The 26,809-nt window shown below is 40.4% G+C and overlaps 1 protein-coding gene across 2 annotated transcripts in view; it reads left to right on the top strand.

Annotated features, from left to right (window-relative positions):
- LOC111143194 (KIAA0319 like) overlaps nucleotides 1–26,809 on the top strand; it is an 89,049-nt gene that overhangs the window by 27,304 nt on the left and 34,936 nt on the right. Inside the window, exons 1-4 of one of the 2 annotated variants that reach the window (XM_022496730.1) lie at nucleotides 1,997–2,008; nucleotides 3,014–3,540; nucleotides 22,647–22,893; nucleotides 25,437–25,538. In XM_022496730.1, coding sequence (XP_022352438.1) covers nucleotides 3,181–3,540; nucleotides 22,647–22,893; nucleotides 25,437–25,538 — 709 coding nt within the window. In that variant the 5' untranslated portion in view covers nucleotides 1,997–2,008; nucleotides 3,014–3,180. Of the gene's footprint in view, nucleotides 1–1,996; nucleotides 2,009–3,013; nucleotides 3,541–22,646; nucleotides 22,894–25,436; nucleotides 25,539–26,809 lie in introns of those variants that run through there. The other variant, XM_022496729.1, reaches the window with a different exon arrangement.

Here is a 26,809-nt window from a genome sequence, read left to right as displayed (position 1 = left end):
GATTTTTCTGATGGCTGATATAGGAGGAATTATATTTAAAGACTTTGTCACATTACAGTGCTGCTTCTCTGGGGAACTTCTTTTCTCCCATTCCAGGCCTGTATCAGTGATGACACCTTATGTTCACTCTTCTGGAGCTGATCCTTCAGAAATATTTTGCTTTAGGACTGATGCTTTTGTTTCAAACCAGTACTCCTAGACTATACAGAAACCTGGCAGAACTTTTCACACCTCCATCCAGGGCTTTACCCCTTGCTCCAGTTGGGCAGTTAATTTTGGTTTAAAAAAGAAAAGCCCCTCAGATTCCCATTGTTTTCCAGCATCATGTCCCTGTGCATGTCCACTGAATGAATCCAGGTGTCTCCATTCAGTCTGGGTAAAGATCACAGCCACATACCTAAATGTCAGTGGTCCCTGGATGTGTACTCTTGGTAGTCTTGGAGCCCTCTGTCTTCTTAACTGTTCTCTTAGGTAAGGGCAGAAAATTCTGAGAAGCCAATGGTTTCGGAGTCTAGAAGTCCAAAATAAAGGGTTGGTACCTTCTGAGACTCTGGGTAGATCCCTTCCTTGACTTTCTTAGCGTCTGGTGGTCACTATCAATCGTTGGCATTCCTTGGCTTGTAGCAGTCTCTGCCTCTGTCATCATATGGCCTTCTCCCTGTGTATCTATGTAGATCATCAATTTTAGACTTTTCTTATTTTCTTAAAATAAGCATTTACAACTATAACTGTCCCTCTAAACACTGCTTTAACTGCATCTCATGGATTTTTATAGGTTATGTTTTCATTTTCATTCAGTTAAAAATATTTTCTAATTTCCCTCTTGTTGTCTCAACCCATAATTGGGGTAAATTAGTATTCAGTCAAAGATTGAAAGGGACCATTATCCAGATATTGGGAGCTTTTTCTCTGTGTTGTTTCCTCCTTTCTGGTTGTTCGTTCCAAAATTCCAGCCGTCACAGTCACCTGAAACTCTGTTTCCTCAACTCAGCAAGTCTGCCCTAGTCTGCTTCGGCTCTCTTTCCCTGTGCTACTGTCTGGAGCGCACTTCCATACAGAAAGCCAGGGCGGTCGTAGGGCTTACCTGTTTGTATCCTTCCTCTTTGGGATCACAGTCCTGGACCACTTGTTGCTCATTGTCTAGAAACAGTTGTTTCATATAGTCTAGTTTTCTAGTTGTTCATGATGTGAGGGCAAGTCCTATGGCAATTTGTTCTGCAGGGGCAAAAGTGGGTATCATGGTACATTTTAAAAATTAAATGTAATAGTGGCGTACAGAAAAGTGCAGGTTATTTTCATCTGTGTGGACCTCCTCACTATGTTAAATGTGAGAGAATTATTCTGAGAAGAATGATGGAAAATTGGTATAAAGGTGACTGACAGTAGTTACTGAGGTAACCATTTATTGATTTCAACACAGTCTGTATACTCAGATAGCTGTTCCCAAGATTCATACCATTGGCTACTGTGTGGGAAGGTGGATAAGGATATGAGGGGTATTTCTGTAGCTCTTGGTAGCTTCATTTTTTTTTTCGTAGTTGCTATTTCTTCATTTTTCTTAAGGAAGTTCTATTTTTTCTAGGTTTCTAAATTGCCTTGTCTGGTGTTAGGTCTGTGCCAGTCTCTCTCTTTTCTTTTAATGAACAATGGCAGATTGGCTTCCACAGCGCCTGCTCAGTAATCCAGAAGCCTGCCTTTTTTTTCCTTTTCTCTCTCATTTGACTGGTGTCCACATTTAGTCTGCTGGACATTTTGTTAGTATTTCCCGGGAGTCAGGTTGGCTTTGGCTGATTATCACATTGTTGCTTTGGTTAGTCAGAGCCCCCTTTCAGTTCTGTGTACATGCAGACAGGATTATCCGTGTATCTTCGGTGTTTTGATTCTACTGCATATTTTCTGTATGTAACTTTAAAATATCTTTTACATTCTAACCCCAGGGCCAGGGCAGGGGTGACGAAGGAGACACCTAGGACACAAAATTTAAGGAGGCACTCACTCTCAAGATCGGGTAAGCCAGCTCCGTGCTTACATGAGTCTGAGAATGCGCACCTCCTTAAATTTTGTGCCTGAGGCACCTATCTTGCCTCACCCTGGTTCTGGCTCCGTATAACCTTGACCATATTTGGGCGCAGATACCTATATAACTAAGACCTTAAAATGAACTCTATAACAGTTTTTGTTTAGAACATGCTTTGACTTTTCTGCATCTGAGAAGACAGAAGTGAGGTAATACTTCAGGAAAATTAATGCCACACCTGAAGTAATTCAGTAGCCTAGAGTTTATGCAGAAGCAACATTAGCTAGAATTTTGGACCAAGTTATTTAGGTTAACTACAGTAGGTCACTGTTGTACTTCTGTTCCTTTATTTCTTACCATGACATGACTTGTCAGTAGGAAGTTCATTCTAGCAGAATCCAGCTCATGATTAAATTTCTTGGTAATCTGACTACTGCTCTGGCTGATACCGTGATGTGCAAAACTGCCTTTCTCTGGCAAACGGGTGGTTAGAAAATGGATGAACCTATAACCTGTAAGAGGTTAAGAGTACTCAGTTTGTGTTGCTGCCGGTTCGAGGGGAGGGGGTAGTTATTCCATCCAGTTTCGCTACCTGTTCTTCTGGTCCCATAGTGGTCACACTGTCCCTGAGAAGTGGCAGGATGTGAGTGGAAGGTTAAGTGGTGGGACTCCCCCCACCCCTCCATACACTTCTACCAGGATAGCTGTTTTGTTTTTTTCTGTTTCATGAACTGGAGTTCTGTAGGAAAGGTCTATGTGGAACAGACTCATTGAGAAGGGGAACCAGTGATGAATGTGGAACAGTACTTCTATAAGCTAAAGTATCTTGAGCCAAAAAACACTATTTTGCTTCTTCTGTTCCACTTGCTAGACAGCTTTCCCACTCTCTTAAAAATCAGTCTTCAAAATAGCCTTAAATGTTGGTGTTCAGGGCTCTTTACAGAGCAGTTGTCTGTTTTTATTACATCTTGAAATGTTTTCATTCCTTGTTTTTAGATGCCAGTGAGAGCAGGTGCCAGCAGGCGAAGACAGAATTTGGAGTTGGCCTGAGATCTGGGGGAGAAAATCACCTCCAGCTTCTTGAAGGAACCTCCTCTCTGCAGTTGTGTTGGGCTGCCTGCTGCCAGGACCCTGCCTGCCATGCCTTTTGGTGGTCAGAAGGGATGTGCATTCAGGCAGACTGCAGCAGGCCCCAGAGCTGCCGCACTTTCAGGACCGACTCTTCCAATTCCATGCTGGTGTTTTTTAAAAAATTCCAAACTGCAGATGATTTGGGCTTTCCCCCTGAAGATGATGTACCACATATTCTGGGGCTAGGTTGGAGCAGGACATCTTGGAGGAGACAGAGTGCATCCAGAGCTCCACTCAGACCTACTGTATCTTCTGGTGGCCATCATAGCTTACCCAGGAAGCTTTGGAAGAGAGATGGTCCCAGTGAAGAAGTAACTACACATGCAGTGACACAGCATGAAATGAATGACTCCAAGGAAGTAGGTCGTCCGAACACCAGCGGTTCTGCAGAGGTAAGCACATTATGAAGAAGGAGCAGAGAAACTGTTAAATCTGCTCATATATTTGGCACACATGAGCAGTGAAGCTGGCGCTTGTGGGCAGCACTCTGTGCTGAGGAGTGTGTGTATGAAGCTGCGGGGCGTCGTATTTGCGGGTGCTGCCCAGATGTACAAGCATAATTGGACCTCGGAGATGCTCACTGCATGCAGGTCTGACCATTGTCTTGGTAAAAGCAGAAATCTGCTCATTATCTAGTCTGAGGTGGTTCTTGGCTACAGGTAGGTGCAGTTGTGTGGGGACTGTCTTCACCAACAATGCTCTAGTATTTTCTGCCAGATTGCAAAACACTTGATAGATGTGGTTGCATTCAGGCTCTTCTCCCCCTTCCCCATCTCCCACATGCACACACATTCCTCATGGGGTAGTGTCTGTTCCAGTCAAGGTAGCCATTCCTGGCGCCACAGACTAAGACCTGGCCTGCTGGGCTAGGGAGCCAGTTGTGGCCATGAGCCAAGAGGTCTGTGGGGGAGTTCTTACCCAGCTTTATATGCCAAGGGGGCTACCACCAGTAGAGTTTATTCTGCTTATTATGTTTTTTCATTGTTGATCTTCCTAGGCAAATGATTAAAAGGAGTGACTCACTCTGTGCTCAGCTTGCCTTGATTGCTGTGACTTATTTTTGTATTTGTTTTGTCCTAGTTGTTTCTATCAAGTTGAAGCCAGAGTGGGGAGGCGACTACATGCCAGGCACTATGTGTGCTAATTGTTGTACAGTGTCATTTTGTTTAATTTCCATAGCAGTATTTCTAGGTTGGTATTATTAGCCCCATTTCCCTAGTGAGGAAACCGAGGTCCAGAGAGGTTAAACAGTTTGATCATGCAGCTAATGAATAACAAGCCTAGAATTGGAACCCAGATTTAATATTAGGAAAAAACCTTTCAGTGAGATATTAGAGATATAATCTTAGGTTTAATGTGCCCATCAACATTCAGATGTCTGTTGTCATCATGAGGTCTCTTTCTAAGCACTAGAGATACAAAGGTGAACAAGATGTGGTCCATACCCTCAGGGAGTTGACAGTCTAGTGGAGACTCAGACACAAAGATAGGTATTTACAATAGTGTGTAATTATCGCATTAGTAGAGTTACGTACACAATTTAGTAGGAACAGAAAGTAGGAAGTGATTCACTTGATCAGGCAGGTGGTACGGATGTGCAGGGAAGACTTCACAGAAACGTTTAATGTCTTTCCTTTTTCTTTTTTTTTTTTTTTTAAAGATTTTTTTTTTTTTTTTAATTTGACAGACAGATCACAAGTAGGCAGAGAGGCAGGCAGAGAGAGACAAGGAGGAGGAGGCAGGCTCCCTGCTGAGCAGAGAGCCTGATGCGGGACTCAATCCCAGGACCCTGAGATCATGACCTGAGCCGAAGGCAGAGGCTTTAACCACTGAGCCACCCAGGCGCCTTCCTTTTTCTTTTTAAGTGTTTATTACTTATACTAGATTATAATCTTCTTTTTTAAAATTTTAAGCCCAGTGTAATAACATACAGTGTTAGTTTAGTTTCAGGTGTACAATATAGTGATTCAGAAGTTCCGTATATTACTCAATGCCCATCAAGATAAGGGTACTCTTGGGGCACCTGGGTGGCTCAGTGGGTTAAGCCTCTGCCTTCGGCTCAGGTCATGATCTCGGGGTCCTGGGATTGAGCCTCACATCGGGCTCTCTGCTCAGCAGGGAGCCTGCTTCCTCCCTCTCTCTGCCTGCCTCTGCCTACTTGTTATCTCTGTCTGTCAAATAAATAAATAAAATCTTAAAAAAAAAAAAAAAAGGTAAGGGTACTCTTAGTCCCCTTCACCCATTCCCCCATCCCTCCCACCAGCCACCTCCCCTCTGGCAACCATCTTTAATTTATTTCTTGAAGGATATGTCGGATTTCACTGGGAGATTAAAGATAGTGAAAAACGTTCTGGACAGAGGCACAGTGTATGCAGAGGCTCAGTCAGTAGGTAGACATTTACTACACATTTACTCTGTGGAAGGTATACACTAGAAATATAATAAACAAGATAGACATGATTTCTGCGCCAACAGAGCTTATGCTCTGCCAAGGAAAATGACAACACAATTATTATAATTAAATAATTATAAGTTGGATGTGGATTTGAGAGGGTAAGTGCAGAGTTCTATCAGAGCATCTAACAGGGACCTAACTGAGACTAAGGGGTAAGGTTAGGTACACTTAAGTAAAGAAGGTGTGCTTTGAGACTTGACGTAGAAAGAGTTTGGAAAAGAGTCAGGCAGAGTATTTTAGGCAGAGAAAGAACAATTTCTAAGTTTGTTGGGTGCCCTAGAGCATGGCAAGACCAGGAAGTTGAAAGAGGCTCGTCTTACACGACAAAGTGACCCAGAGGTGTATGAGGAGGCTTGCTAGCTGTGGAGAACATTGAGGCCTTCTTAAGATATTGGTCTTTCTCTTCAGATCAGTGAGAAGTCATTAAAGAATTTTTTAAAAAATTTTATTTATTTGACAGAGATCACAAGTAGGCAGAGAGGCAGGCAGGTGGGGGGCAGGGGAAGCAGGCTCTCCGCTGAGCAGAGAGCCCGATGTGGGGCTCAATCCCAGGACCTGAGATCATGAGCTGAGCCGAAGGCAGAGGCTTAACCCACTGAGCCACCCAGGTGCCCCAAAGAATTTTAAGTAGGGGATAACTTGATCAGATATGTTGCTGTATGGTCAGTAGATTGGAGAGGGGCAAGAATGTATGGGGAGGAATCGGATAGGAGGCTCTTCAAGCAAGGGAACCATTGCCTTGAAAGAGGTTGAAGATACAGGAAAAGGGGTAAACAACAAATAATTCCTTAGAGCAGTGGTTCTCAAACTTTAGCATCCATCAGAATCACCTGGAGGCCTTGTAACAAACAGATTGCTGGGCCCCAATTCCAGAGTTTGTCTAGAGAGGGGCCTGAGAATTTGCATTTGCAGCAAGTTCCTGCAGAGTGCTGGTGCTGCTAGTCTGAGAAGCACACATCGAGAACCACTGTCTTCAGGGCAAGTGGGTTAGAATCCAGCGCACAGAGGATTTAGCTTTAAGTGGGTGGAGAGACATCTTCATCTTGATAAGAAGGAAGAATTGGTGAATACCGGTGTGGCTAAGGTGGGATTATAGGTTTAGTAGGAGGAAGTTGTCGTTCTAGTCAAACGAGTGTTCTTCTGAAGTAGGGTAGATCATTTCCTAAGAATAGAAACAGAGATAGGTGGAGTGGGCACAGGTAGGTAATGGGCAGGAAAATTAGAGGTTTGGAGAGAAATGGCCATTGTGAAGGGAAGGAGATGGCCAAGCAAGTAAGGAAATAGATTGGTGGTAGGAGATTACGAATTTATCACATTGGTACCTATCTCTGCAGTCACGTGAGTCTCCACAGTAGCTCTCAGCAACCCTATCAAGATAAGGCTGATAGTTTGATTTACCCAAGATAGGAACTTTGCCAGTCTTGTGCAGGAAGAAATTGGGGTGTGGAAATTAAGGTTATTGTCAAGAGAGTGGATTAAGGAGAGACTGTAAGAAGAGGCAGATGTAGGAGGGGCTGACCGAGATATGATAGAGGAGTTTGGCATTCAGAGCTTTCCATCATGGGAGACAGATACAAGGGGCATGTGTGTTCTGGAAGACTGGAAGTAGTCATCAGGGGATGGGATATTAAGATTTTGGAAGTGGAGAAGTTCTGGTGATTATAGGATCTAGGTGTAGCTAAAAGGAAGGGGGTTGCAGAGGCAGGGTAGAGTAGGAACTGATTGGAGACAAGGAGTTCAAACAACTCAGGAAGCTCAAAATATGTATTACATGAGTTATCAATGTAGACATAGAGGTAGACTTTAGACTTGATGGTGATGATAGCAATAGTTAATGTTTACTGAGTGAGCACTCACTATGTGGCAGGTACCATTCTGAATCCTTTACATATTCTAACTATTAATCTATACAAGAAATCCAGTGAAGTACTGTTAGTCTTCTCTATTTTAGAAACGAGGAAACTTAGGAAAAGAAAGGTTAAGAAGCATGGCCAAGGCAACAATAGCTCGTATATGGTAGTAGCGGGACTTGAACCCAGGCAGTCTGATTCTATCCGGAGTCTATCCTCTTGACCCTGTTACTCTTTAGGCAGGGACTTGGGTAAAGAGAAGTTTTGAGAGCCCGATGTCAAAGCCCTCAGCAAAGTAGGAGGAGGAGTAAGGCAGTTGGGAGAGGACAGCTGTGGTGAGAGTTGAAATGCAGTAAGATGACAGAAGGGAGAGGTTTTATGGGAAAGCTAGAAGAGGAATGATATGCAAAGGCACTGGGGAGGGGAGCAAATAAAACACGAACCTGCCTTCAATCCTGAAGTATGGGAGAGTAAGGAGCCCTCATACCGCAGAGCTACATAGGAAATAGTATCCTCAGGGAAGGGCACACTCACAGTTAAGGATAGGTAGTCAGGGACCACTATATGGGCATGGGACCTGTACAGTTGTCCGAGTCCGGACACTTGGGCCCTGTTCTTAGTTTAATGCTCTGCTGTTTTTGTCTTGAAATTTTTTTTAAAGATTTTTAAAATTTATTTTTATTAGAGAGCGACCATGAGCCGGGGGAGGGGCACAGGGAGAAGCAGGCTCTCCGCTGAGCAGGAAGCTCAATGCGGGGCTTGATCCCAGGACCCCAGGATCATGACCTGAGCTGAAGGCAGGTGTTTAACTGACTGAGCCACCCAGGCACTCCATTGTCTTGAAATTCTTAATACTATCTTTTTTAAAGCTTTTATTTATTTATTTATTTTTTTGACAGAGAGAGAAAGAAATAATACAAGCAGGCAGAACAGTAGGCAGAGGCAGAGGGAGAAGCTGATGCCCTGCTGAGCAGGGAGCCCAATGTGAGGCTCCATCTCAGGACTCTGGGATCATGACATGAGCCGAAGGCAGACATTTAACTGACTGAGCCACCCAGGTGCTCCCTTAATACTATTTTTTGAACAAGGAACCCCACATTTTCATTTTGTACTGTATCTTGCAAATTCTGTAGCCTGTCCTGCAGGAGGTCTAGGGAACAAAACATGAAATGACTGCGCATCCAGGTGATTTTTGATTATGGAAGAGAAATTCTAGGTGATTCAATGGAATTTTGGGTGAAAAGAAAAGGAAGATAGGTCTCGCAGGAGAGGAAGTATAAATCATTCAGGGAAAGCATTGTGGTGTAGTAAATGTTTAACAATTGGGTATTCCCCCCTCCCTAAACATAAACAGAAACAGAAGCCCTGAGTTGTAGACTTTGCCAATTTCCATGATATAAATAAAACCACCAGTGACCAGTTTGGAACTGCCAACATGAATCACTGAATAGAGAGTTGGGAGATACAGGCACAGCCCGCTCAGGTGAGCCAGCTCCAGCACACTGCCCAGATAATCATGATCAGTAGAATGAGAAACAGACCAGCAAAAAGAGAAATATGGTTTATGTAGGCCTGACAGTGTGCTGGAAGATGGTGAATTTGGGCCTTAGTGACTTCAGGTGTACACTGGAAGGAGGATCCTGGGGTTGTGTTGCCTGGGGAGTTCTCTTTCTTCTTGTTCACCTGCAGTGGACAGTGGCGATAAATTGCTGCTAGTGAACAGGATCTGGAGTTTTATGTCTAACACAGAGAGTGGGCGGATATGGGGGGAGGAACACTGAACTTGAATTATGAACCCCAAGACTGGGAGGAGACCTTTGTGCAGTGTTGCACGGAGGCATTATGTAGATTGGCATCACTTGCTGAGAACTGCAAGCCCTCTTAAAAAATAGGGCAAAGTGAAGTCTTCAGTTCCAGACAGATTACGTTTGACCTTATATGCCACTCTTAGGAGCTTGCTTCTTATCCTGAAGGCCACGAATAGCTCTGTAAGGGGCCTAGCACTGCCTTATGCCACTCTTAGGAGCTTGCTTCTTATCCTGAAGGCCACGAATAGCTCTGTAAGGGGCCTAGCACTGCCTTGTGCATTCAGAATGATGAACTGGTAGGTATTTCTTTTAGGAGAGGACTTGTAGTTCAAACTTCTGCTTATTAAAGCACTAGGGAAAGGGGAAGAAGTGTATACATTGCAGATCTTCTCTTTCTAATTAGGGATGGCTGGCTAGCAGTACTAGTTTCTAGTTTGTACTGTTTGCCCTAAGGTAGGTCAAGCTACTCTGCATCCAGAGTGGTAAGAAATTGTATCCTGAATTGCTCTTGTCTTGCCTGAGATGCCTGCAGTCCTCCAAAGGCATTGGGTCCTCAGTAGCATTCTTCATTCCTTTGGAAACATACATATATTGTATCTAAGAGCAGGTATTCTGAACCTTTATTCCAAAAGTGAAAGGAATGTCACCAATTAATCCCCCTTTATCAGCTGAAAGAAGGAGAGGTATGTACTGCTTGGTCTCAGTACCGTATCCTTTCTGTGCTGTGAACCTCTGAGTTATTGGCAGGAGGAGCATGAAGCCTTGTTGCAGTCCAGCCACTGGCAATTAAGGCTGCCAGCCCAGCTTTGTGAAAGGAGGAGGACTCTTCCCTAAGCTCAGGACATGAAGGTGCAGCTAGGTGTCCCCACATGTAAGGTTTGGCTTTAGGATGACTGAGGTGCTCCTTTCTCTGCCGCCACCATCTCCCTGTTTGCAGACGACCACAGCATTCCCGCCCCTGTAAGCCAGTGCCTTTCTGTGGGACAGATGACTGAGAGGATAAAGGAGTTGAGCCTCTGGGCACCTCTCTGCTGCCTTTTTTACTGAGGAAAATTCTTTTGCTGACTCTACCTAAAACTGGAGCTTACATCTTACCAGCAGATAGAGGTGTGGGGTGTAGGCAGTGACAGAGAAGAGCCTTGCATAACCTGGGACAGAAACCCAGTTTCTGTTTCCCATCATCCAAGTTTTTGATTGGGTTTTCAGAGTTTTTTGCTTGATCACTTTGTTTTTGTTTTTTAAAAAATCTGTCCTGTAATCTTTTAGGCTTGTGAAATTTTTGCCGAGAGTTCATTTATTCTTCTATTATTTTGTGACATGTTTGGAATTCCTCCAGGCCTAGTTCTCCCCAGATCCTCATTCTTAGTTATCTGAGCAGCAGACAGGCTAATAACTTTCACCAAAAATTGTTCAGCCCCAGGCCTCCTTCCAGCCCTCTGGCCTGGATAATTTGTGTGGCTTTCCTACCCCTTGGTGACCAACGGTCTTCCAGTATCATCTTTGCACATGTATACACTAAGTGCCCCCGCTACGCCAACACTCCACTCCCCCATTCTAACCTTACATGACTGGCTTGTTGCATCAAGACAAAAACTGGGCAGGCTGCGTTCTTGTTGTGTGTGGGCGTGCAGAAATCCCTGCAGTTGTGTCGTTCCTTCTCACAGTTATTAGTGCCTGAACCATTATACCTTTTCCTTACTTTCCCCCCCTTAACTGCTCACTTTCTGCTCTAAACTCCTAAGTATTCTGATTCTTTTATCTGCTTATCTGGTTTTTACTGTGTGAAATGAATTTGAAAATGTGTTTGTTGGCTACTTTGTTAACTTAGGAAGCCAGAGTTGATGCAGGTTTTGGTGTGGATTGGCTCTCAGAGCCAGCTGGCACAGCTTGAGCCATGGGAAGAAAGTCTGAAAACCAGCTACTTCTTAGCTAACCCTCCTGTCATCCCTCCCCCTTTCTCACTTCATGGCAGTCTTAGTTTCTCTAAGGAGACTATGAAGAGACATGACTTTGTAACTAACTCCTGCAAAGATAAACCCTGTCCTGTTCTCCAGCCTCAGCTTCAGTTGCTGAGAACTGGTTGGGATATGTCTTTAAATGCCACTGGCTTTGCTGTTGCAGGAAGATACTGGCTTTACTGTAGTAGGATTTTTGTTAATGACAATGATAGTTTTTGTTTTATTTTAATACAGTTGTGTCTCAAATCAAAATGTGTCAAAGGGCCAATTTTTGTGAGCCAATCTTTAGTAGTCACTTGGGTAGCATGTGTGTTACCAAGGAGGGCCCCCTAGCTGGACTGTGATGGTGTGACCCTGACCGGTGTGAATGTCCTGCGTGGGACCTGCAGGCTTCTGATACTCAGAGCAGTAGCTTGTGATGGAGGTTTTTCGGGTCATCTTGAATTATGGTATTAATCACTGGGTTGGCTTGCTTGATTAGGAGAGGGCAGCCCCGAGTGGGTCTGGGAGGAAGGGAGAAGGAAGAAGCAGGAAAAGGAGGGAGGGAGGAATGGCGAGACGGAGAAAGAGTGTGTATAGAAGCCTTGCATCATTCTGAATAAAGCTTCTTTGAAGATGAAACAGGTGTGGACACCTGGGGCATGATTAGATGACTTACGGTGATTTCGAAATTAGGTTGGTTTTTATGATTTCTGTCAAGTGTCAGCAAAAATGACCCAAGGAAATTTCACCCAGGTGTCAGACCTTTATCATCCTCTACAAATTTTCATTACAAACTACTTTGTAGTTTCTGAAGTAAAATCATTTGCTTCATACCTCTTCTTCCTGCTTCTTTAAAAATTAATAATAACAAATAATAAACAAATTCTTTTTTTAAAAATAATAATCTGCCTGCCTTGCTTAAGAATATTTATACTCTTCTTCTATTTCTGGGAATCTATTCTAAAGCACTGATTCTAAATAAAGAGCTTCAAAGACAATGATGAGGTGCTATTTATTTAATTAAAAAATGGAAGCAGTTTGTCTAATAAGGGGAAAGTAGAGATTGTGCAGCCATTACAAATATATTTTTGGTTATATGAACAGCTCTTTTGTTACTCCCTCTGCTTTCCACTCCAGCCACACTGAATGCTTGCTCTTCTGTGGAGACCATACTCTAAAAAATCGGCTTTATTGAAGTGTAATTGACATATCATAAACTATATGTACATGTTTAAAGTGTACAGTTTGATGTGTTTTAACGTATGTGTACCCATAAAACCATCACCACACACAATAAAAGCTAATGAGCATATCCATTACCCCCAAAGTTTCCTCCTGTCCCTTTATAATCTGTCCTTCCTACTCCCTCCCTTATCCCTAGGCAACCACTAATCTGCTTTAGCTTATTATAGATTTTCTAGAATTTCTAAATAAATGGAATCATACATTACATACTCTTCTTTTTAACAACTCTATTGAGGTATGATTTCTATATCATAAAACTCACTCTTTTGGGGGCACCTACGTGGCTCAGTCTTTAACCGTCTGCCTTCGGCTCAGGTCATATTCTCAGGGTCCTGGGATTGAGCCCTGCATTGGGCTCCCTGCTCAATGGGAAGTCTGCTTCTCCCTCTCCCACTCCCCCTGCTTGTGTTCCCTCTCTCACTGTCAAATAAATAAAATTAAAAAAAAAAAAAAAAAGCTTTAACCCCTCCCTACTCTTTTTAAGCATACAGTTCAGTGATTTTAGTAAGTATAGAGTTTTGTATTATCACCACAATCCAGTTTGTTAAATTTCTGTCTCCCCAAAAACTTCCCTTATGCTCTCCCTACTCCCACTCCCAGCCCCAGGCATCCACTAATCTGCTCTCTCTATAAATTTGCCTTGTGGACTTTTCATATAATGGAACCATGTAATAGTCTTTTTTTTTTTTTTTTTTTTTAAGATTTTTACTTATTTATTTGACAGACAGAGATCACAAGTAGGCAGAGAGGTAGGCAGAGAGAGAGAGGAGGAAGCTGGCTCCCCGCCAAGCGGAGAGCCTGATGCGGGGCTCGATCCCAGGACCCTGGGATCATGACCTGAGCCGGAAGCAGAGACTTTAACCCACTGAGCCACCCAGGCACCCCAATACATAGTCTTTTGAGTCTGGCTTCTTTCACTTAATGTTTTCACGTTCATCCATGTTATACTATGTGTCACATACTACATATATGTAGTTGGTTCCCTTTAATTGCTGAATAGTATTCCGCTGTATGGATGTATCATTTATCTAGTCACCTGTTGTTGGATGTTTGGAATGTTTCTAGATTTTTGGCTACATATAAAGCTGTTAGGAATGTTTGTATAAAAGTCTTTGTATAGGGATATACTTTAATTTCTCTTGGATACCTGGGAGTAGAATGGCTGGGCCATATTGTAGGTATATATTTAATATTATAAGAAACCACCAAACTGTTTTTTCCAAACAATTGTACCATTTTACATTCCCATTAGTAATGTACAAAAGTTCTAGGTGTTCCACATTCTCACCAAAACTTTGTATGGTGAGTCTAGTTTGGGCCATTGTAATAGATGTGTAATAGTAGCTCATTGTGGTTTTTCATTGCGTTTTCTTCATGACTAATGACGTGGAACATCTTTTCATGTGCTTACTTGCCTTTCATATATTTTTGTAAAGTGTCTGTTTATATTTTTCCTCATTTTAAAAAAGTGGATTATCCTCTTAACATATATATTCTGCATATAAGTAATTTATCAACTATTTTATTTGTAAATATTCTCTCAATCTGTGGCTTGTCTTTTCATTCTCTTGGCAGTGTCTTTTGGAGAGCCGATATTAATTTTGATGGTGTCTAGGCAGTTTATCCATTTTTTTCTTTATAGATCATGCTTTTGGTATTGTATTTTAGAAAGATTTTTCTCCTAAATTTTCTTCTAAAAGTTTTATAGTTTTAAGTTTTTAAATTTAGGTCCAGAATGTTTTTGTACATGGTGGGAGCTGTGGATGGAAGGGTTTGGTTTTGTTTTTTGCCATATGAATATCCAGTTGTGCTAGCACCATATTTTTTCAATCCTTTCTCCACTGAATTGCTTTTTACCTTTATTGAAAATCAGTTACCCATGTGTGTACGAATCTATTTCTGGACTTTTTTGGTTCCATCATTTTGTTTATATTCATATATTGTCTATAACAAGACTATACTTCTTTTTTTTTTTTTTTTTTAAGCGAACTCTATGACCCATAGATCAAGAGTCATATAGTCTACCAACTGAGCCAGCCAGGCACCCTAACACTACACTGTCTTGATAATGATAGCTGTTTTTTTGTTTTTGTTTTTGGTAAAGATTTTATTTATTTATTTGAGAAAGAGAGCAGACACAAGCAGGGGGAGAGGCAGAGGGAGAGGAAGAAATAGGCTCCCCACTGAGCAGGGATCCCAATATGGGGCTTGATCCCAGGACCCCAGGATCATGACCTGAGATGACCGCAGCCACTTTACCAACTGAGTCGCCTAGGTGTCCCAATAATTATAGCTTTGTTTTTTCTTTTCTTTTTTTTTAAAAATAAAGGTTTTATTTTTTATTTGACAGAGAGAAAGATCACAAGTAGGCAGAGCAGCAGGCAGAGAGAGGGGGGAAGCAGGCTCCCTACTGAGCAGAGAACCTGATACGGAGCTCGATCTCAGGACCCAGAGATCATGACCTGAGCCAGAGGCAGAGGCTCAACCCACTGAGCAACCCAGGCGCCCCCAGATAATTACAGCTTTGTAATAAGTCTTTTATTTAGATGATTCAGATGATGTAATCTTACAATTTTGTTCTCTGTTATCAGACATTTTTTGGCTATTCTAGGCCCTCTATATATCCATATAAATTTTAGAATCATCTTGTCATTTTATTTATTTTTTTTAAGATTATTATTATTTTTTTTTTGATAGAGTCCCAAGTAGGCAGAGGAGCAGGCAGAGAGAAAGGAGGAAGCAGGCTCCCCGCTGAGCGGGGAGCCTGATTTGGGGCTCAATTCCAGGACCCTGGGATCATTCCCCGAGCCAAAGGCAGAGGCTTTAACCTACTGAGCCACCGAGGTGCCCTGTCATTTTATTTTTAAAAAGTCTTCTGGGATTTTGATTGGGATTATGTTGGGGCTGTAGCTCAGTTTGGTGAGAATTGATAGCCTAATAATAATAGTGAGTCTACTGATCCATGAATACAGTGTATCTTTCCTTTTATTTACATCATCCTTAATTTTTCTCAGCAGTGTGTTGTCCTTTCCAGGGTACAGATCTTGTACGTATTTTGTCACATATTTCATATTTTTGGTGCTATTATAATTGGCATTTTAAAAACTGAATTTTTAAAGAAGTGGTTTTAAAAAATTCAGTTTCAGGGCGCCTGGGTGGCTCAGTGGGTTAAGCCTCTGCCTTTGGCTTAGGTCGTGATCTCAGGGTCCTGGGATCGAGTCCCGCATCGGGCTCTCTGCTTGGTGGGGAGCCTGCTTCCTCCTCTCTCTCTCTGCCTGCCTCTCTGCCTACTTGGGATCTCTCTCTCTCTCTGTAAAATAAATAAATAAATAAATCTTAAAAAAAAAAAGTAAAAAATTCAGTTTCTGTTTGTTGCTAGTATATAGAAATAGTTACTTTTTGTATATTGATCCTGTATCCTGAAACGTTGCTAAACTCACTTACTCGTTGCAGTAGCTTTTTTGTAGATTCCATTAGGTTTTCTCTATTTATAATCATGTTGTCTGTGAATAAAGACCATTTTACTTTTTCTTTTCCAATGTGGTTGCCTATTATTTCTTTTTCTTGCTTATTGTACTGGCTAGAACGTCTATTACAATGTTGAATAAAAGTGGTGAAAGTATACTTTTCTATTCCTAGTTGTGAATTTGTGTCAGGAATAAATGCTGGGTTTCATCAAATGCTTTTTTTTTTTTTTTTTTACATTTACTGACATGGTCATACAGGTTTTTATTTTCAGTATGTTAACATGGTGAACAACTTGATTGATTTTGAATGTTAAATTATCTTGTATTCCTGAGATAAATCCCACTGAGTTGTGGTATATTATCCTTTCTGGATATTGTTATATTTGTTCTTTGTATATTTTTTTTCTTTGTATATTTTGTTCTTTGTATATTTTTGTATATTTGTTCTTTGTATATCTGGATTTGTATATTTGTTCTAAGATTTTTTTTTTAAAATATTTTGTTTTATTTTTATAAGTAGGCAGAGAGGCAGGCAGAGAGAGGGGGGGAGGGGAGGAAGCAGGCTCCGTGCTGAGCAGAGAGCCTGATGCGGGACTCGATCCTAGGACCTTGAGATCATGACCTGAGCCGAAGGCAGAGGCTTTAACCCACTGAGCCACCCAGGCGCCCCAAGTTCTACGAAGATTTTGTTATGAATTTTGAATCTGTGTTCATGGGGGATATTAGCCTGTTATTTTAACATCAAAGTAATGCTGCCCTTTTAAAATGAGCTGAGAAGTTTTTATTCTTCTTTCATTTTCTAGAAAAGTTTGTGTAGAATTGGTACTATTTATTCCTTAAATATTCAGTATAATTCCCCAGTATAATTCCCCAGTGAAGCTATCTGGACATGGAGTTCTTTGCAGGAAATCTTTACTTTATTTTATATAGAGAGAGCACGAGGGAGGGGCAGAGAGAGAGTCTTAGGTAGGCTCCATGCCCAGTATGGAGCCAGTCACAGAGCCCCGTCTCACGACCCTGGGATCATGACCTGAGCCTAAATCAAGAGTTGGGTGCTTAACCAACTGAGTCACCCAGGCGCCTCTGCAGGAAAATTTTAAACTATAAATTCAAGCTATAGAATAGATACATAACAATTTAGATTATCTATAATAGCTCTGCTTGGGTGAGCTTTGACAGATTGTGTCTTAGAATTTGTGTAGTCAAATGTATTGGCATAAAGTTGCTCACTATATTCCCTTATTGCCCTTGTAATACCGGTAGAACCTGAGTAATGTTACCTCTTTCATTCATGGTATTGGTAATTTGTGTTCTCTTTCCCTCCCCACCTCCCTCCCCCCATCAGACTGGCTAGATTTTCTTACTGAAACTTTGGTTTCATTCCTTTTCTCTGTTGTGTTTCTATGTTATTGATTTCTGCTTTAATCTTATTATTTCATTTCTTCTTCATAATTTAGATTCCATTTGCTCTTTTTTTAAGTTTCTTAAGGTTTAATCTCAATCGTTAATTTGAGACTTCTAACAGTTTTAGTGCTATAAATTTCCTTCTAAGTATTACTTTAGCTGCATCCTACAAATTTTGATATTTTGTGTTTACAGTTTAATTCAATTCAAAATACTCCTAAATTTCCTTTTTGACTACTTCCTTGGATTATTTAGATGTATGTTATGTTGTTTCCAGATATTTGGGGGGGGGTCCCAGATATTGTGGTATTATTGATCAATAACTTAGTGCATTGTAGCCAGTGACCATTATATGACTTGAATCCTTTTTTTTTTTAAACATTTTTTATATTAGTTTCAGAGGTAGAATTTAGTGATTCACCTGTTGCATATAACACTCAGTAGCTCATTACATCAGGTGCCCTCCTTAATGCCTATCACCCAATTACCCTTCCCTGCCATCCACCTTTCCTCCAGCAACCCCTCTGTTTGTTTCCTAGAGTTCAGTGTCTCTTATGGTGTGCCTTCCTTGAATCCTTTTAAATGCACCAAGATCAGTTTTATGGCTCAGAAAATGGTCTGTCCTGGGAAATATTCCTTGTGCATTTGAAAAGAATATGTATCCTGCTATAGTTGTTGGGTGAGTGTTCTATAATGTCAACTAGGTCAAATCGGTTACTTTTGTTTAGATCTTCTATATCCTTATTTTCTATTAGTTTCTATCGGTTAAGAGGATGGAATATCACACTGTATTTGTGGATATATCTGTTTCTGCTAACTGTTAGATCTGTTTCTGCTTCATGTACTTTGAAAGTTTTATTAGCTGTGTAAATGTTTAGGATTGTTATGTCCTCTTGGTGAGTTGACCCTTTTATCATAAAATTATCTTCTTTATCTCTGTTAATACTCTTTCCTCTGAAATCTGTTTTGTCTGATGTTAATATAGCCGATCAGGCTTTCTTTTGTTTCGTATTAGTGTAATGTATCTTTTTCCATGTTTTTACCTTTAACCTATTTGTGTTTTTGTACTTAAAGTGGATTTCTTGTAAACTGCATATAGTCGGATGTTGCTTTTTATCCAGTCTGACAATGTCTGCTGATTAATTGGGGTGTATAGACTATTTAATGTGACGACTGATGTGATTGGATTCAGATCTACTTTATCAAACAGAAATATTTATTTCTGTTTGTCCCATGCATTCTTCTTTCATTTTATCCCTATTTTTATGTTCTTCCTTGAATTTAACTGAGTATTTTTTTATTCTATTTTATCTCCTTTTGTTGATTTATTCATGATGATAGGCAGAATAATGGTCCCCCTAAGGAGGTCAATGTCCTACTCTCAGGAACCTGTGAATATGTTATGTTACATAGCAAAGAGGAATTAGGATTGCAGTTGGAATTAAGGTTGTTAAACAGCTGACTTTAGAATAGGGAGGTGATCCTGCATTTTCTGGTGGGCCCAATTTAAATACAAGGTCCTTAAAAGTAGAAGAGGACAATATAACTGTGAAGAAAGACAGATAGAACATTACTTGCTTTGAAGATGAAGGAAGGGGACTATGAACTAAAGAAAGTGGGTTAAAATGGGAAAAGCAAGAAAAGAGGATTCTGTCATAAAGCCTGCTTCTTTGTTAATTTCTTTTCATTCATTTTTTCTCTGTGTGTTTGATTTTGAATCATTTCTGTTGATACGTCTTCAAGTTTACTGATCTTTTCTTCTGCATTGTCTACCGTGCCATTAAATCTTTACAGTGTATTTTTATGTGTGTGCCTATACATAAGCCAGGGTAAACGTACCTTTATCACAGCAGTGGTTCAAAACAATTTTTTTCTACAGTGTATTTTTCATCTTAGACATAATAATATTCATCTCTAGAAGCTTGATTTGAGTCTTTTTGTAAAAGATTTTATTATTTATTTATTTTAGAGAGAGAGTGTGAAGGGGGAAAGAGCAGTGAGGGAGGGAGAAGAAGGGGTAAAGAATCTCAAATAGGCTCCTCACTGAGCACAGAACCCGACATGGGTCTTGAACTCACGACCTCAAGATCATGACCTGAGCCAAAACCAGGAGTTGCACATTTAACTGAGCCAGCCAGGTACCTCTGATTTGGGTCTTTTAAAAAATATATCTTCTGTGTCTCTCCTTAATTTAAGCAGACATGCAATCTTTCCTATAGTTTTTTGAATATATGGAATACAATCATAGTAATTATTTTAACACCTTTGTCTACTAGTTCCATTACCTCTGTTATTTCTGGGTCAGTTTTAATTAACAGATATTTTTCCTCATTACAGGAACATTGTTATTCCGAAGTATTCTCGGGAATTCTTGTTTTTAAGCCCCGTTTCCTTGCCTTACTTGCTCATCTTGGGCAAGCTTGTTTATTCCCATGGCTTCAGCTGCTATCTTTGGGAACTTGATTCCAACCCTGGGTCTCTATTTGAATTTCTCAGCTGCACTTCAGGTTCAGTATGTCTGAAACAAAATTTGCCTGTTATTTTCTTAAAGTTGCTCCTTTGTAGTCTATCTTAGTTTTTGACACTACTATAGTTAGTCCCTCAATTCAAGCTAGAAACATGGGAGTCATCTTGCATTCTTTTCCCCAAGCCCCAGATGTATTTCAGCTTCACAAATATTAGATCCTTAATATTTTAAAATCCATCCCACTGGAGGAATTTCCAGTAATGGTGGCAGAGTAAAGTGGTCTCCTGAATCTTCCCACAGATAATAATTATAAAATATGTGAAAAAAATGTATTTAAGGAAACTGGAAAGGATCCAAAAGCAGACAGAAGCTACAGGAGAGCTTACTCTTGAAAAACAGCAACTAGAAGTGATAATAATTGTGAGTTTGCAGCTTTTTAAAATTTTTGCCTGAGGGCATTCACTAACTCCCACAGCAGAGGAAAATGGCAGTGGAAAACCTCAGTCTTATTTTCTTATGGTGGCAAAGAACAGAGTTCAGTATAGAAAAATTACCTGAGCGGGGAGTCATTGGGGGTAGGGAGGGAAAAAATGAAACAAGACGTGATCAGGAGGGAGACAAACCGTAAGAGACTCTTAATCTCACAAAACAAACTGAGGGTTGCTAGGGGATGAGGGGGAAGGAATAGAGGGTGGCTGGGTTATGGACATTGGGGAGGGTATGTGCTATGGTGAGCGCTGTGAATTGGTAAGACTGGTGATTCACAGACCTGTCCCTGAAGCAAAAAATACATTATATGTTAATTTTTTAAAAAAAGGAAAAAAAAAACCCATAGAGTGTGGTGAAGCCCATAACCTCACTAGAAACTCTACTAAAATCCCTGGCTGAACCTCTAAACTACACCCAAATAGGAAGATTCCAGAAGCCATGATAAAAAAAGGAGGCAGAGATCAGAGAAGCAAAGTTCTGTCTTTGAAAGACAAAACCTAATGCCAGGTGAGCACTGTGAATTCGTCAACCATGCGTAGCACAGGTGGCAGAAATCTGAAGTCTTACCGACTTGAGGAGTCAGAGTGCAGAGTTGAAGGCTAAAAAATTAGGGAGTAATCTTTTGAAGTAAAGAGAGTACAGAGAGAGCAGACCCAATTCTGAGTACAACCTATTGCAAAATTCTTGGCTAGTCATCAGATTAAACAAGAACACCTGCAGGTATCACCGTGAGGTATCATTAGAATGACAAAAGAATAAAAAGACCAAGAATACCAAGTATTAGTGAATTGCGGAACAGCTGGAACTCTCCTGTACTGCCGGTGGAAATGCAAAATGGTAGGGCCACTTCAGATAACAGTTCACAGTTCCTTATAAAGTTCAACATACACTTATATGTAACCAGCAATAAATACTTTTGAGTATTTACCCAAAATAAATTAAAACACATGTTTACAAAAACTTTGGATTTCAAACATTTATAGCAGATTTATTTATAAGAGCTGAGAACTGAAAACAAAAATCAGTATATGAGTGGATAAATACATTTTGGTATATCTCTAGGATAGTATACTACTCGGTAATAAAAAGGAATGAACTACTGTTATACACAATACCATGGATGCATCTTTAAAACATTATGTTGAGTGAAAGCAGCCAGAAACGAAAATAGTATGTATATGATTAATTTTATATGAAATACAAGAAAGCCCAAAGTAACTAGTGGGGACAGAAAACATACCAGTGGTTGCATGAGCCTGAGGATGGAGGTAGGGGGAATGAGTTGACTTCTGGGGCTGATCGAAATGGTTTCTGTCTTGATCGTGGTTATGTGGGTATAGACCCTTGTCAAAATGCATAGACCTATACATTTTAAATGTGTGCAGTTTATTTGGTGTAAATTACCCTTCAGTTACGTTGATTTAAAAAAAATCCATACCACCAGCTTTGTTTAGCCACTCATCATTTCTCAGTTGGATGAGCGCAGTACCCTCCAAAGTGGTGTTCCTGCTGTTGTCTTAGTTCTTCAAACCCTTACATGATGCAGCAACCTGAATGATCCACCTAAAACAGGAATCTGACTTTTTCTCTTCCCCATATCCAACCCAATAATTGCTCACCATTACCCGGCACCTTAGACTAGCATATGTCTTCTTTCTCCTGGCCCTTGACTGTCTATCCAGCTCATCCTCTATTACTTCCTGCCTCTCACTTTGCTTATGGATGCTCAGTTCCCAGCACAAGCCATGCTGATCTCATTTCCTGTGCCTGTACTCATCTCTCCCCTCAGCTTTTTGTCTAGTAAACAATGGTTCACCTTTTAAAACTCAGCTTAGGACTCTCCTCTAGAGAATGCCTTTATCTATTTATTTAAACCATCCTTCTTCACACACTCCAAGAGAGGAACTAAGTGTTCTTCAGACTATAGTTTTTCGGTTCATTGTTAACTTTTATAGGTGTATTCGTCCTTTTGATTTCTTACATTTTTGTTCTCTCTCACTAGATTGTGCACACGTTGAGCACACTTACTTTCATTTATGTTTTGGGTCCACAAGGCCCATGCCGTAACAAGTGGTTAGTAAGTATTTGTAGAAAGATTGAATATAAATGTTGAGAAAAGAAGAGAAAAGTATACGTAGAATGATTATTACTGTTTTGTTTTAAGCAAACCTCTGTGCATAGAGAAAAAGACTGGGAAGGTTTATAACAACATTTTAACATCAGTTTGGGTGGTGAGATTTGTTCCTTTAATATTTTTGTCGGTTTTTGCATTTTTCATAAAAACATTTAGCGTGCAATTATTTTATGAGACATAACCTAAAAAACTGGCAGTATAACTTTTGCCTATTCAAATGAATTTTTGCATTTCTTTAGGTCCACAAGGCAGTTATAATTTCCAGTCCCTTAACCCCCGTCCTGGCTGCGGAGATTCCTGGTTGGTCAAAGAATGTGTCAGTCCAACCTGAGACATCAGAGGATCCTGGTACTACACCTAGCACTCAGCAAGTAAAAAGCCTTGGGAAAATCCAGATTTCTACCCCTCTGCCAGTGGCTCCTTCCTACAGTTATGCTACCCCTAACCCCCAGGCCTCTTTCCAGAGCACCTCAGCACCATACCCAGGTGAGGCCCTTTGCTTCTGCCCTTGGAGATAGGATGGAAAAGTAGAGCATTTGATCACAGTGTTCTCTTTATTGCAAGGAAAGGAGAGAGGCATGACTTTTGAGGACTGTAGATTAGAGAAAAAATAATCCTGTCTTTGTTCCTGTAATCATAGGACTTGGGGCTCTCCATCCTTTTTTCAACAGGCCCCAGCCTATGGGAATTAATGAGGCTCATTTTCCCAGATCCAGATTCCACTGTGCCTGGAATTTAAAGGCACAAGATTCGATGAAGTAATATCCAAGGAACCAAACAAATAGAAGCCAATGGGAAGAAAGTTGAATCCTTGTACCTATTTGCCTTCTAAATGGCTGACTGTAGGTCAGATATTTGTCTTTCTGATTTTGGCAGCATCTTTATTTTTAAAGCAACCATCCCTAGGGATCAGATTTATAAGGAGTTGTTGCCTTAACAACAAGTCTATGCTTCATGAGTGCTGTCCTAAGGTATTAGGAGGAAGTGGTTAATCAAGAAAACTAACTTGATCTTTATCCCCTGAAAAAGGCAACATGGTGAAGCAAAGCCAATAAAAATGAATTTTTGCTGATTTTTGATTTCCTAGGCTCTTCTTTCATGGTAGTATAACATGAAATTTGGGGGGTTTCAATCCGAAGGGACTAAAATAATTTTTGTGTTCAGGCATAATGCCTGTAATTTTTGATATGATTTTGAAGGGTTTGAGTAACACTATTTTTGTCCATTATACTCTTTCTGAGTATGGTGGTTTCTTTCTTTCTTTTTTTCTTTTTGAAATTCACTTCAGAGAATTCTTATTCAGCCTCCTAGGGTGTCTAAATGTTGAAGTTTCCATAAGGAAGATTTAATTTCTTCCTCAGTGCAGTGTTCCTAAGCAGACAGATACATCTCAAATTTCATGATTGTCTAGGAAGTCCCTCTTACCCCTCAGTCTTGAAATATGAGTGGACCAGCCATTTGTTTGTTTTAAGCTCTCTAGTTCCTAGATCTCATACCAAATAACAATTATTGTCAGAGAAATAAGATTTACATAGTAGTGGTTCTCAACAACCTGCAAACATTTTGGGCATGCTACTGACACCTAGTGGGTGGAGGCCTGGGATCCTGCCAGCTGTCATGCAGTGCACAGGACAATTTCCCCCACCCCCACAACAAAGAATTATCTGGTCCAAAACGTCAGTAGTGCCAAGGTTGAGAACCCAGACATATATGAAATAGCTATTGAAATAGTGTGAAGACTATACTGAAAATATACTGTATATAGCTATTAGCTAACGTGGGTATTCCAAAAATGCTGAGGTACTTCATTCAGAAAGTAGATAAGTTTGAACCGAAATGGTCTGAGAAGGTTTCTTGAAGAGAAGACTGGCTTTAAGCTAGAAACAAAGTACTGATTGAGAATAAAGAAAGCATACATCCCAGTTGAAGGAAATAGCGTTAGTAAAGTCCCCAAGTGTAGACCATGTCTTCCATGGAGCACAGGAAGGAAAATGAATATAATTATGCAGAATTGGGTAGGAAGTGTGAGGTAGTGTGATCAGATGGTAATGGTTTTTTAATGCCAGGTTGGCAGTTGGCCTTGAATGTGGTATGGGAGTGGGGATGCTTAAGTAGGAGAGTAACATGGTGGGGGGAGTATTTTAGAAAAACTAATGATGGTGGGTGTTTTAGGAAGACAGAATGGATTAGAGTGGGGAGTTCTGGCAGAGGGAAGACCAGTTAAGATTGTTGGAATAAGGGGCGCCTGGGTGGCTCAGTGGGTTAAGCCGCTGCCTTCGGCTCAGGTCATGATCTCAGGGTCCTGGGATCGAGCCCCGCATCGGGCTCTCTGCTCGGCGGGGAGCCTGCTTCCTCCTCTCTCTCTACCTGTCTCTCTGCCTGCTTGTGATCTCTCTCTGTCAAATAAATAAATAAAATCTTTAAAAAAAAAAAAAAAGATTGTTGGAATAACCTAAGTCTGTGGTTGTAGCAATTGGAATAGAACGAAATTAAGGCCGTCTTTGTGATCAACATTTGGCTTTTCTTTTTGGAATTTTATAAATGTATTTTATTAGAAAGTTGTTTATCAGCATAAAGATGATCCTTGAAATACTGTTGAACGCTGATTATTGAACTCGATGGAAATTACTATATAAAGAGGGCTTATGGATAGACTATAGTTAAAATACAGTGGAGAAAAACTCAGAGACAAAGGAATAAAAGTAGAATAATATGGTGTCAGGATAATCCGAGTGTTTCAATATCGAGGCAGTCAGCGGTATTAGATGCCACTGAAGTAAAGGATGTGGGTTGAGAAACAGTTACTGGATTTGCTAAGGAGCTGTTTGTGGATGACCTCGAAAGATCTTTCTCAGTGGGAAAATGGGGCAGAATAAGATTTCAGGGGATTAGAGAGTAGGTAAATAATAAGGAAATAAAGGCAGTAGCTGAATATTGTTTATAAAAGAAATTTGGCCCCAAAAGGATGGAGAGGAATAAGGTAGTCTGGCTCTAATTTCTTATCTCCTATTTCTTTTCTTTGTTTCCAGTTATGAAGGAACTGGTGGTATCTGCTGGAAAGAGTGTCCAGATTACCCTGCCTAAGAATGAAGTTCAGTTAAATGCATATGTTCTCCAAGAACCACTTGAAGGTAAAACATCCCCTTAGTTACATTTGGATAATGTTTTAATTTATGATATTTACATACCTTAACTCATTTACTCATTGCAGCATTCCTGTGAGAACAGGCACAAATGTTTATCTGTTGTGAGAGACAATATAATACAATGTTTGAAATCATGGGCTTTGATGTTAAGCCTGGGTTCAAATCCCAGCTCAGCTAGACATTAGCTGAATGATTTGAAGCAAATTATTTTTATGCTTGCATTTCTATCTCAGTGAAATGAGGATAATAATTTCTACTTCATAAGGTTACTTTAAGGGCAAAATGAAACAGTATATAAGGGACCTACCTCAGTGCCTAGCATATAGGTGATGCTCATTAAGTGGAGGTTGGATTATACCCCTTTAAAAGAGGAAGAACCTGAGACTGAGGTTAACCTATTTATTTTGTCCAAACAACTAGTAAATAGTAGAGATAGAACTTGTAGAGGAGTTACTTAAGACTATGGCTAATAGAGATTTGACATTTAAAAAAAAAAGGAAGACAGGGCTCCTGGGTGACTTGGTTGGTTAAGCGTCTGACTCTTGATTTCAGCCCAGATCGTGATCTTAGGGTGGTGAGATTGAGCCCCACTTGTCCCTCTCCCTCCCTCCACTTGTGCTCTTGTGTTCTCTCTCTCTCAAATAAATAAATAAATAAATAAAGTAATTAATTAATAAAATCTTTTAAAAAAAAAGACAGGCCCAATGTGATACATAAAATTGGGATCTATGAAATGCATAAATTAGGGGATGCTGCATTCATTATTTAAGAAAACTTTTATAATATGAGCATCCCTTTCACCTTTGAAATATATATTAATATATTAATAATACCAGAATTTGGCTTAGAAACACACATGCTTCCATAGTGAAGTATACTTTGATGGAAAATGATTGCATTGGGTTTATGCTACTCTCATTACAGGGTTAGTCAAATCGAATGCCATACTTTAGGATTCAGGATTAGGTCCACACCTTTCTTATACAGTAGTCCTGCTTTCTAATAGGTCTATTACCAACTAATGTATTTATGCAAAAGTACTTTTCCAGAACCTAAATGCTCTCCTCATTCTATATTTCTGCCCTCAAATTGAGGTTTCCTTATCGGTTCATTCTACCTTCCTCCAGAGAAGCTTTATCCGGACTCCCTCTGGTGGTAAGTTCAGGTGACTGAACTTGCTGGCCTTTGAAGATGGTGAAAGAACTGCCTTGAGTTGCAGTTGCCTCCACTGTTTTGTGAAAAGCCCTGGATTCTGC

The sequence above is a fragment of the Enhydra lutris genome, unplaced genomic scaffold (assembly GCF_002288905.1).
Source record: "Enhydra lutris kenyoni isolate GAN:26980312 unplaced genomic scaffold, ASM228890v2 scaffoldscaffold9, whole genome shotgun sequence".
In the NCBI taxonomy this organism is placed as follows: domain Eukaryota; kingdom Metazoa; phylum Chordata; class Mammalia; order Carnivora; family Mustelidae; genus Enhydra; species Enhydra lutris.
This window is presented reverse-complemented; position numbering and strand designations above follow the sequence as displayed.